The sequence below is a fragment of the Nomascus leucogenys genome, chromosome 15 (genome assembly GCF_006542625.1).
Source record: "Nomascus leucogenys isolate Asia chromosome 15, Asia_NLE_v1, whole genome shotgun sequence".
NCBI lineage: Eukaryota > Metazoa > Chordata > Mammalia > Primates > Hylobatidae > Nomascus > Nomascus leucogenys.
Window position 1 is genome coordinate 106,659,001 of NC_044395.1, and position 13,124 is coordinate 106,672,124.

General features: G+C 40.7%; 1 protein-coding gene across 3 annotated transcripts in view; it reads right to left on the reverse strand.

Annotated features, from left to right (window-relative positions):
- CKAP5 (cytoskeleton associated protein 5) overlaps nt 1–13,124 on the reverse strand; it is a 106,851-nt gene that overhangs the window by 40,965 nt on the left and 52,762 nt on the right. For all 3 annotated transcript variants that reach the window (XM_030794711.1, XM_030794710.1, XM_030794712.1), the window contains 5 exons: nt 8,652–8,765; nt 8,257–8,367; nt 6,863–6,955; nt 2,372–2,557; nt 1,149–1,243 (listed from right to left, as the gene is read on the reverse strand). In XM_030794711.1, the coding sequence (XP_030650571.1) occupies nt 1,149–1,243; nt 2,372–2,557; nt 6,863–6,955; nt 8,257–8,367; nt 8,652–8,765 (599 nt within the window). The remainder of the gene's footprint in view (nt 1–1,148; nt 1,244–2,371; nt 2,558–6,862; nt 6,956–8,256; nt 8,368–8,651; nt 8,766–13,124) is intronic.

Genomic DNA, 13,124 nt, shown 5'->3' on the forward strand with positions numbered 1-13,124 from the left:
CCGCGCCCGGCCTGCCTGCCTCTCTGTCTCTCTGTCTCTCTCTCTATATATATTTTTTTAACTGTTTATTACCTATCTTTCTTTACTCAAATGTAACTCCCATGAAACAGAAATTTAATTTCGTTCATGATGTATTCTGAAGGACTGGAACAAACAATTGGAACACTGTAGTGGCCAATATGTAATTGTTTAATAAATGAATAAATGAAAGATCATAACAAAAAAGAGGAAAATACACGGCTTTTATGGCTTTTATAAGTGACATGCCAAGAGATTTGTGTTATATCAAAGACTATACAATTAAGAGGAATTACAACAATACCCTCAACTATGGGAGACCACCACAGATAATAACATAACAAACAGTTCTTTGTTATTTGAGTAACTTCCAGAGTAGTGTTTTTTCAATCAGTAGAACTCGAAATACCCTTTTACAAGATATTAACAGGCATGTTGCAAAATGTAGCATGGCACAGAGAAAGGCAGCATAGTATAGCAGCTACATCATTCTTTCTCCAAACTAGAATGCCTGGATTAAAATCTTGGTTTTGCCACTTTCCTAACTATGATGGGCACAAATTACTTAAACTTTCTGTGCCTTAGTCCTCATCTATAAGATAGGGATAACATAATACCTCACTTAGTTGTTATGATGATTAAATCAAATGAATTATGATTTAGAAAGTGCTTTTTAAAAGTAGCTGGAATAAAGTAAACTGTATTAAGTTTTGTTTTAAATAAACAACTGTGCTCTATATGCAAATAAGTTTGGGAACAGTGGGTTAAACAAAGTTAAACAAGCTCTTCTATTGCAGGATTTCTGACAGCATTTAACTCACCAAGGCATACTATAAGTCTTTAAACAAATGTAATTATATACAGAAATTTCCTAATGTATTTGCCTAGAAATTCTTGGAACTGGATTTTCTGTGGGACAGCTATTAATGCTTAAGGAAAAATAACTTAGAGAACTCTTTCCGTGAATATCAAAAAGCAGGAACACAAGCCAATACAGACCTTTGAGAACAAAGGTAATTTTATTTTATATAAATGAGACAATCCAGCTCTCGCTCTTCAGAAATAAACAGCAATAGCTATGACAAATCACGACTTAGAGACTGACAGAACATTTATTTGTTCTGACTTACCCAGAAAAACCAAATTCTTTTATGGCATTTGATAGCCAATTCAGAGTTTCTGACTGATTTTTGGGATTCTTTTGTGAGAAAGCCATTGACACAACCTGAAATGGGAAAAACAACGGATCTGTGTTTTATCTTGTATTTCTTATAGAAATACAGCACGATATTAAGGCAGATGTGCATTAAACAGTTTTCTGATGCTAAAACAACTGCAAGAATGCCTTAGGAACAAGAGTGGACCTACACAAGAAAATGAGGTGAGTGATAGTAGGGCTAAAGGCATTCTGGACTGTTTATAGCTTTGTAGCAAGCAATTACTCTGCATTATAATGTCTTTTTTTTTTTTTTTTTTTTTTTTAAGAGACAGGGTCTTGCTCTGTCACCCAGGAGTACAGTGGCACAATCATCAATCATTGCAGCCTCAAGCTCGTGGGCTTTCACCTTCTATAGAATTTTTTGTTTGTTTTGAGACAGAGTCTCACTCTGTTGCCCAGGCTGGAGTACAGTGGCATGATCTCGGCTCACTGCCACATCTGTCTCCCCGGTTCAAGTGATTCTCCTGCCTCAGCCTCCCTAGTAGCTGGCATTACAGGTGTGCACCACCACGCCCAGCTAATTTTTGTATTTTTAGTAGAGACAGGGTTTCACCATGTTGGCCAAGCTGGTCTCAAACTCCTGGCCTCAAGTCATCCTCCCGCCTCGGCCTCCCAAAGTGCTGGGATTACAGGTGTGAGCCCCTGCGTCTGACTGAATATTTTTGACTAAGATAAATTTTCATCACTAGGCAATAGAGTATTTTTAAAGGTAAAAATAAAAATGCAGTATCAAAGGGCCGGGCATGGTGGCTCACGCCTGTAATCCCAGCACTTTGGGAGGCTGAGGCAGGTGGATCACCTGAGGTCAGGAGTTCGAGACCAGCCTGGCCAACGTGGCGAAATCCCGTCTCTATTAAAATTCAAAAATTAGGCAGGCGTGGTGGCAGGCACCTGTAATTCCAGCTATGCAGGAGGCGGAAGCAGGAGAAGCACTTGAACCCGGGAGGGTTGCAGTGAGCTGAGATTGCACCACTGCACTCCAGCCTGGGCGACAGAGTGAAACTCCATCTCAAAAAAATGCAGTATCAAAAAAGATTTTACTTGAGAAGATAAAAACTAATGTTTAATTAGTAAGCTTAAAGTTTGGGGAAAAAATTGGGAAAACTGGAGGAATAAGAGTTCTGTGTCACTAACCTGTTCAGCAGTCCATGGTAACATACAGGCTTCAGCTATTGCTGTCATAGCTTCTTTTGCATTGTTCCCACATTTCACATCTCCAATCTTGTCCACAAGGCCATCTAATACAATCTGAGCTGACGTTTTGGAAAAATTTCCCTTCTGGGCAATCAAAGCAACTATATGAAGCTTCATTTGCATCACCTGAACAAGGATAAGAATCATAAAGTTAAGAGCAAGCCAAGGACATTTATTTATTTACTTGTATTAACAGCATGTAACAGATATGACATGGTTAGGGACAGCTGAAAACACAACTAAAGTAAAATCAGGATTTTAAACAAATATGCAAAATAATTTGTATCCTTTAATTGTTACCAATTTTTTTTTTTTTTTTTGGAGACAGAGTTTTGCTCTTGTTGCCCAGGCTGGAGTGCAATGGCACAATCTCGGCTCACCGCAACCTCCACCTCCTAGGTTCAAGAGATTCTCCTGCCTCAGCCTCTGGAGTAGCTGGGATTACAGGCATGCACCACCACACCCGGCTAATTTTGTATTTTTAGTAGAGACAGGGTTTCTCCATGTTGGTCAGGCTGGTCTCGAACTCCTGACCTCAAGTGATCCGCCTGCCTCAGCCTCCCAAAGTGCTGGGATTACAGGCGTGAGCCACCGCACCTGGCCAATTGTTACTAATTATTTAACTGACAGTGAAGAGAAGGAAAAAAAAGCTACTCAGTGTTCCAAAATATTAACAAGTAATATTGCACAGAAAGTTTATTAATTGAAAAATCTGATTTTTAAATTTTCCTCCTCTTATGATTATTTGCATTTAGTACTGAATACACAACCTAAAATACACAACAAATTACTATACGGACTGCATAACTGAGAATTACTACTAGGGCTGCCTACAAAAACACTACAACCCTCTTATACACACATACAACACAGAACTTCAGAGATTTTAGAGAACTTGTTGGCTTTTAAGTAAAAGAATAAAAAGATCTGTGGAAAATAATTTAAAGATATTATTGTGATGGCAGACCTATGGGATTAAGGACCGCTTTGCTCATAAATACTTTTCTTTGTACTGTGTGAATATTTTAACTTTTTTTGTTAAGCCACTAGAAATTCTATTATACAGATTAATTTAGGTGACAAATACCCCCATTTATTTATGTATTTATTTATTTGACAGAATCTTGTTCTGTCACCCAGGCTGGAGTGCAGTGGTGAGATATCAGCTTACTGCAACCTCTGCCTCCCGGGTTCAAGCGATTCTCATGCCTCAGCCTCCCAAGTAGCTGGGATTACTTACAGGCGCCCGCCACCACGCCTGGCTCATTTTTGTATTTTTAGTAGAGATGAGGTTTCACCATGTTGGCTGGGCTGGTCTCGATCTCCTGACCTCAAGTGGATCTCACCTCAGCCTCCCCAAGTGCTGGGATTACAGGCGTGAGCCACTGTGCCCAGCCACACAAACACCCTCTTTTAAAATGCAATTATCGCCTGGCTCATGCCTGTAATCCCAGCACTTTGGTAGGTTGAGGCAAGAGGAATGCTTGAGCCCAGGAGTTCAAGACCAGCCTGGTCAATATGGAGGGACCGCAGCTCTACAACAAGTACAAAAATTAGTTGGGTATGGTGGCCCTTGCCTCTAGTCCCAGCTACTTGGGAGGCTGAGGTGGGAGGATCACTTGAACCCAGGAGGCTAAGGCTGCAGAGAGACATGTTCACGCCACTGCACTATATAGCCTGGGCAACAGAGTGAGACTTTGTCTCAAACCCCCAAAATTTGACATAGCAGGCATGTGAAAAAATGAAAATTAAAAAAAGAAAAAAATCCCAAACCAAAAAACAAACCAAAGAAATGTAATTATCTTGGGTGGGACTTCTGCAATTGTGGAGTCAATACCTCTGAAAAACTGATCTTCCTTAAAAGCACCATAGAACACTGGCAAAAACTATCCAACTTATTTCACAACTCTGAAAATTAAATAAGGCTTGTAACAATACAAGAACCATTTAAAGAAAGGATGCTGAATTTCAGTAAGGACAGTGAGGTTTCTGGTGACTTAACTTGCCTTGTTCCCCTTTTCTTCCAGCTCCACAGTAGCCTTCAAAACCTGAAGTCTTGTAACCATGGCAACTATGAAAACCTAGAGCTGTGCAGCCACTAGCAGGTGGGGGGACAGCTCAGGTTTGGACCTCCTCAGAAAGTTTTGACCCAAAGTACTGTCTTGTCTGGCAGCTTCCTAGAAAAGCTCCATTTGAAGGGCCTGTTATTTGACTGGACTCTGGCTAGCTCAGTGGGAAAAGCCCTATCCCCAGGGATTTTGTTGAAAACAATGAGTGGCAACTGTTTAACATCTAACATCAGAACTGTGTAAGTCCACAATACCAGTTGGGGGAAACCAGCTTGGTCAAAAACATAAAAGGATCTAGGGAATAAGATATCCACAGAGGACTCTGAGAATCTAGAAGGTCATGCGAATATTCAAGGTTATGTGTATGCCCAGGAAAGACTGAAAAGGGCCCTAATCTCGGATCTCTGACTGACCTTCAAGACCTTGGTTAAAAAGTGAATTCCAGGGTAAAGCTGTAAAGTGCCTGAGTATCTCTGGCATGACCCAGCACGCACACACAGAGAACCATACACACTCCCACCCCTTCGCAGAGGGTGGGAGACAGATCATATTGGTTCAAGGCATTTAAGAAAATCTGTCCAGTCATTAGCTCGTCATTAAGTTAACCAAGGAGACAGTCTTTGGTGGCTGAAAATCAAAATCACAATGAGATTACACTTCATATTCTCTATGAATTTGAGAAAAAAATTAGCAAGGTGTAGTGATGCAAGCCTGTGGTCCCAAATACTTGGGAGGCTGAAGTGGGAGGATCTCTGGAGCCTAAGGTGTCAACACTGCAGTGAGCCATGTTTGCACCACCACACTCCAGACAACTGAGTGAAGCCCTTTCTCAAAAAAAAAAAAAAAGGTGGTGTGAGAGGAAGAGGGCACCTTAAGAATCTTTTAGAATATTTAGCCTTTGTGGAGCTGGCCTATACAAATAAGGTGCTATGTAACACAATCTAAGGGAAACACAGTGTATGAGGGAGCTAAACATCCTAGAGGGAAAACAAGAGGTGGCAGCAGAAAAGAAACCAAAAACAGACTAGCAGGATGCCAAAAATAAACCTGATACATTTCAACTTTGTTTAGCATGAGGTCTATTTTATGTACATCTAGAAAAAGAGCAGGAAACTTTTTCTCATTTTCCTTCCTGCACCACTTTCCTATACTTCCCTCTATACCCACCCCTTAGACTAATAACTTGGTACTGCTAAATTTCAGCTCTGTTATCAGTTAATGGGGCTATACAATTGATTATTTTCACTGGCAATTTAAGGACTGCACTTATTTTTTATCCCATCAAGGAAAAAAGCTATCTCACTATTTATTTCTCCCTTGAATATGTAAAGATTAGATAAGGAGGCTTCTAGGCCTAAAAATGAGAAGAAAAAATGCATATATCTAAATTATACAAATTATATATGGATGTATACATATTTACACATATATAAATCCCTAATTATATAAAGTTATACAGTTGACCCTTGAACAACATGGGTTTGAACTGCAAAGATCCACTTATGTATGAATTTTCTTCTGCCTCCTGAAGAAACACACTCCTGAAACAGCAAGACAAACCCCTTTTCTTACTCTTTCTCCTCAGCCTATTCAACATGAAGATGATGGGAATTGATGGGAATTGAAGACCTTTATGATGATCCATTGCCACTTAATAAATAGTAAATATGTTTTCTCTTTCTTAGGATTTTCTTAATCACACTTTTTCTCTAGCTTACTTTATTGTAAGAATACAATATACATACATGTAACATACAAAATACATACATGTAACATACAAAATATGTTAACTGACTATATTATCAGTAGGGCTTCTGGCAACAGTAGGCTATTAGTAGTTAAGTTGTTGGGGAGTCCAGAGTTATATGTGAAGTTTCAACTGCACAAGGGGTAGTGCCCCTAATCACCACACTGTTCAACTGTAGTTGTGTCCAATTAAAATGCACACACTCCGTTGTTCATTAAAAATCATTACCAAGCCGGGCGCGGTGGCTCACGCCTGTAATCCCAGCATTTTGGGAGGCCAAGGCGGGTGGATCATCTGAGGTCAGGAGTTCGAGACCAGCCTGACCAACATAGAGAAACCGCGTCTCTACTAAAAATACAAAATTAGCCAGGTGTGGTGGCGGGTGCCTGTAATCCCAGTTACTTGGGAGGCTGAGGCAGGAGAATTGCTTGAACCCAGGAGGTGGAGGTTGTGGTTGAGCCAAGGCTGTGCCATTGCACTCCAGCCTGGGCAACAAGAGCAAAACTCCGTCTCAAAAAAAAAAAATTACCAAAACTATTCTGCTGTATTACTCCATAGGATGATGTAATGTAAATTACTTCAATAAAAAACACCAAATCTCACATTTTAAAATACCTGAAAATTAGTTTCTTTCCATCCAGGTTTCTTGGCTAGCATCCTCACTAATGCCTGGCATGGCATTTCAGCTCGGTCCATTAGCTCAACAGCCTTGAAGTAAAATAAGAGAATAAAAGAGTTTAAGGGTTAGATTAGTTCCAAAGGAAGGGTAAATACCAAAGTCAAATAAGTGGTTACCTCTGAAGAAAGGAGTGGAATAGAACTGAGGAGGGTTATTGAGGGAGCTTATATAGCTTCCACTATTATGCTTTATTTCTTTGTGTTTTTATGTCTATAATGCTTTATTTCTTAAGCTAGATGCTTGGTATATGGCTGTTAAATTAGTATCACTGAATCTTTATCTCACATTTCAGGAATTCACAAATAGTTTGCTCCATGCAAAATAATAGTTTTCATTTGCCTAGTGTGTGGCAGAAACTGCTTATATGTATTTTCTCTTCCTTGATTTTCCTAAAAACAGCAAAGCAGAATAGATTCAAAGTTCTAAAATACTGAATATCAAAGATGCATAAACTCAGATTTAAACCCAATGGGCAGCAGACGCAGGACTGGAAGGCTTCTGCCATAAGTGACAGTGCTCTTGCAGTGTTTCTCCTTACCTTTCCTCATTAGAATCACCCAGTATATGCCAAAATGAAATGCCATGCTCCTTTACAACACAAGTTTTTGAGAAGTTTTCATACCAATGGATAATGTCCATTCTACCAAGGAATCATGATGATAAAGGGGGCAAAAAGTACTGGATGAGGGGTGCTTTAAGTAGAGAGACCTATTTGCCTAGGAAGTTTATGAGCAAGTACCATAGTTAAAAAATTAATCTAAGCTGGGCCGGGCCAGGCACAGTGGCTCATGCCTGTAATCCCAGCACTTTGGGAGGCCGAGGCGGGCGGATCACGAGATCAGGAGATCGAGACCATCCTGGCTAACACGGTGAAACCCCGTCTCTACTAAAAAATACAAAAAAATTAGCTGGGCATGGTGGTGGGCGCCTGTAGTCCCAGCTACTCGGGAGGCTGAGGCAGGAGAATGGTGTGAACCCAGGAGGTGGAGCTTGCAGTGAGCCAAGATCACACCACTGCACTCCAGCCTGGGCAACAGAGCAAGACTCCATATCAAAAAAAAAAAATTAATCTAAGCCTTATAATTCAGAGTAAGAATCTAATTTTCTTAAGTATTAAGTCATGAGCTTATAGAGGCCATAGAATACTGATGTTTAAAGATAGCAAACACTACACAGCTACAAGAAATAAAAAGTCCCACCTCATCTTTAATGCCAGGAAATGTGTTCACCGGTTATAAAACAGCAATTAGGACAAATCCTTCATTCATCAGTTTCACTGCTTCCATATAATCTAATTTTCTTTCACACTCAATTCATCCCTATGCACTACCTTCTGGAACTCTTCCATACAAGCCAGCCTTTCTTTCCAGTTACTGCTGTCAAGAAGCTGTATACAGGTAGGGGGAAGAACGGCTGAAGCTTTTTCTTCACATACTTCTATCTGTAAGGTACAAAAACATATTAGAATTAGGAATTGCTGAAGGGAACAGATGACAAGAATGTAAACATACTCCAGCCAAAACTAAAATACTCCCATAGGTATGCTATAGTTTCTGAGGCTTCTATTATACTTTGATAAAGGAGATTGTCCAAGGCAGTTTCAATAAGCTTATTCAAAAATATCAATTAACTGTATGTTGTAGAACCCAGCAAAGAACTCCGATCTTCTCATAGGTCTCACTCTGCAGGGTTCATGATTTTCAGGCTCAGTGTGTTAATACTGACCGAGAGCTCAGGCTCCACTATTTCTTTAGTCTCCAGTCCTTTCTTGTTCTTGGTTCCAGTATTCCCTGGGCCTCCTGGTGCAGCTGGTTTCCCCTTTTTCGATGGCCCACCAGCCTAAAAACAATTAAAAAAATAAAAATTAAACCACCTAAGGATTTAAAATAGTGGAGTTTTTAATTTATTTTTTTGAGACGGTGTCTCATTTTGTCGTTGAGCCTGGAACGCAGTTGCACAAGCTCGGCTCACTACAGGTTCAACCTCCTGGGCTCAAGGGATCTTCCTTCCCACCTCAGCCTACTGTGTAGCTGGGACCACAGGCGTGTGCTACCATGCCTGGCTAATTTAAAAAACTTTTTTTTTTGTAGAGACAGGATTTTGCCATGTTGCCCAGGCTGGTCTCGAATTCCTGGCTGCAAGTGATCCTCCTGTCTTGGCCTCCCAAAGTGCTAGGATTACAAGCATGGATCGCTGCACCCGGCCTAAAACAGTGGTTTTTAAACTTTTATTGAGTCACACACTCCCTTAAAAATTTGATTAAAATGAGGGATTACCCTAAAATAAACATTTTTTGTAACTACAAAATTTAGCAGTTTCAAGGTCAGACAGAACCCCCGAAGACCACCCATGGGGTAATCTGTAGACCCCATATTAAAAACTTGAGATAAATGAAACAGAAGTGATAGCCTGAAATTATACTACATTTACAAATTAATTTGAGAATGACATCCTGATACCTTTTTTTTTTTTTTTTACATTTATTGGGTTTTTTTTGTTTGTTTTCTGAGACAGGGTCTTGCTCTGTCATCCAGGCTGGAGTGCAGTGGTCTGATCACGGCTCACTGTAGCCTTGACTTCCTGGGCTTAAGCGAGCCTCCCATCTCAAGCAGCCCTCCCATCTCAGCTTCCCAAGTAGCTGAGCACAGTAGTTCACACCTGTAATCCCAGCACTCTGGGAGGCTATGAGCCCAGGAGTTTGAGACCAGCCTGGGCAGTATGGCAAAACCCCATCTCTACAAAACATACAAAAAAATTAGCCTCGTGTGTTGGTGTATGCCTATAGTCTCAGCTACTTGGGAGGCTAAGGTGGGAGGGCAGCTTGAGCCCAGGAGGTTGAGGCTGCAGTGAGCCATGATCATGTCACTATACTCTGGCTTGGGTGGCAGAGTAAGACCCTGTCTCAAAATAAATTCATTCCACTCCAGTTTTCAAAAGTCCCAAGATACAAAAGCAGAATATGTACGGGGGAAAAAGTCACAAGAAAGTAGTATATCACAATGTACACCGCAAATGATAACTGTATTATGGCAACACACATCACCATTCACATTGTTCTTTCTAACTATTTTGGATATTTGTTATGAAATGCCCCAAACCTAAAAAGAAAAGATAAAATGAAAGAGGACCAAATTAATCTTCAACATCCAGACCTGTTCTGAAACTAATGTTATCGTGAATATATTCCAATATTTTAAGTTGTAGTTAGCAAAACTAAGGATACTAGTTTTTAACTAAATGGAAACCTGTAATACTTACCATGTCATATGGATAGTATGGTTTTGCTGGTTCACAGTAATAACCCCATAAAGGGATTTGCATTCTAACCCTTAAAAATGGAAAATTCTGTACTCTTTGATTAACTAGGATACCTCCTTCTGGATCTTTCTCTGTAATAGCATTCTCCATATGGAGAGATACTTCAAATAACAAATCTCCTACTATTCTTTTTGTTGCTGTTGTTAACAGACATCAATTTTTATTTATTAATTGACAGATTTATCGAGGCTGGGCATGGTGGCTCATGCCTGTAATTCCAGCACTTTGGGAGTCTGAGGCAGGCAGATAATTTGAGGTCAGGAGTTTGAGACCAGGCTGGACAACATGGTGAAACCTCGTCTCTACTAAAAATACAAAAATTAGCCAGGCGTGGTGGCAGGTGCCTGTAATCCTAGCTACTCAGGAGGCTGAGACAGGAGAATCACTTGAACCAGGGAGGCAGTGAGATGAAATCATGCCACTGCACTCCAGCTTGGGGGATAAAAGGAGACTCTGTCTCGAAAAAAACCAAAAAACAAACAAACAAACAAAAAAGACAGAATTATCATTCTACATGATAGCTGGCTCAGTGGCTCACGTGCTGATATTGTCCTACTTATCTTTTCAGAATGGGAATAGAAGGAGGTTGCTCCCAGCATTTTAATTTTTAAGATAATTCCTCATAATAAGAGAAGGTCAGCCAGCATGAACATGGAAGGGTTTAAAGAGGTAAGAGGCAAGTGGGTTACAGCAAGAAAATCCGGACACATCTTTTAAGGTTTTGGGTCCAGGTAATTGTCCAGAGAAACAGGAACTAGTGAGAAAGGAGAAAATAGCTGCCGATTTCCTGTTCTAGAATGCCAAGGAGACAGCATAATGTGAAAGAAAGTAGAGTCTATAACTAGAGGTACTTAGGGTAAATCCCAGCTCTGCCACTCTATGCATTCCACAAACAGATACCCGGTTCCTACTATATGCCAGAAACTATTCTATGCATGGAGGATCAGGCAGTGACAAGATTTCTATCCTTTAAAAGCTTACAATATGGTGTGGGGAAACAGTAAACAAACAATCAAATGAACAATAAAAATATCAGAGCATGTGTAGGACACAAACTCACTGAGTCTTAGTTTCGTTTTTTGGAAAAACAAGGATAATGAATACCTACCTCAAAAGTTGTTACAGTGATTAGATGACATTAGAAAGGCAAAGTGCTTCATAAAATGATGCTCACTAAATATCAGTTCTCTTCCCCTAACTCCATGCTGAGTGGTTCAAGATGGGGCTGGCGTGGGGAAGGAGAGTTAAACTTTTTACATCTGCAGCAGATAACTCTCACTCTTAAGAGAGTCCACAGGACACATGTTCATTAAAAGAATGCCATAATTACCACTGGGCATTTGCCCCACTTCTACACTATATAAAGGTGAAAAGACCTGGACTGGCATGGAGACTCAGTGATGTGATCCATCGGCATTATCAGTAAAATGACCAATTGGTATTATTAGTTATTAATGTTGAGTGTGTTACCACATTTTATTTCATTATTTAATGATACTTTCTGATCCTTTAAAATATACTCCTCCTGGCTGGGTGCAGTGGCTCATGCCTGCAATCCTAGCACTTTGGGGGGCTGAGGCAGGCGGATCAACTGAGGTCAGGAGTTCGAGACCAGCTTGGCCAACACAGCAAAACCCCATCTCTACTAAAAATAGAAAAAATTAGCTGGGCATGTGGCAGGTGCCTGTAAACCCAGCTACTCGGGAGGCTGAGAATCGCTTGAACCCAGGGGGTGGAGGTTGCAGTAAGCTGAGATTGTGCCACTGCACTCCAGCCTGGGTGACAGAGCAAGACTCCACCTCAGAAAAAAAAAAAATACTCCTCCCCTTGCACATGCAGTAAAATGATTTTTGACAAGGGTACCAAGACTGTTTAATGGGGAAAGGACAGTCTATTCAACAAAATGGTGCTGGGAAAACTGAATATCCACATGCAAAAAGAATGAAGTTGGACACCATATATAAAAATAAAGTCAAAATAAAGACATAAATGTAAGACCTAAAACTATAAAATCTTTAGAACAAAATAGAGGGCAAAAGCATCATAAGCCTGGGTGCAGCGGCTCAGGTTTGTGATCCCAGGAATTTGGGAGGCCGAGACGGGAGGATTCATTGAGCCTAGGAGTTTGAGACCTGCCTGGGCAACACAGTGAAACCTGTCTCTACAAAAAAATTAAAAAATAAAAAATCAGCTGTGTGTGGTGGCACGTGCTTGTGGTCCCAGCTACTCGAAAGGCTGAGGTGGGAGGATTGCTTGAGCCTGGGAGGTATGCTGTGATTGTGCCATTGCACTCCAGCCTGGGGAACAGAGTGAGACCTTGTCTCAAAACAACCCAATTCAAAAATGGGCAAAGAACTTGAGTAGATATTTTTTCAAAGAACTACCGATTGCCAACTGCACATGAAAAGATGCTCAAGGCCAGGCTCGGTGGCTCATGCCTGTAACCTCAGCACTTTGGGAGGCTAACGCAGGAGGATCACTTGAGGCCAGGAGTTCAAGACTAGCTTGGGCAACACAGCGAGGCCCTCTATAAAAAATTTTAAAAAAATCAGCTGGGTATAGTGGCAAGTCCCTGTCGTCCTAGCTACTTGGGAGGCTGAGTGAGGAGGATCACTTGAGCCTGGGAGTTCCAGGTTGCAGTGAGCTATAATCCCACCACTGCCCTCCGGCTTGGACAACAGAGCAAGAACTTGTCTCTAAAAAATGTAGAAAATAAAAACAAAGAAGTCAAATTCATAGAAACAGAAAGAAGGGGTTGGAAGAAGCTGAGAACGGGAGGATAGTTAATTGATTAATAGAGTTTCAGTGTTAAAACATGAAAAGCATTATGGCGATGGATTGTAGTGATGTTGCACAACATTATAAACACACTTAATATTA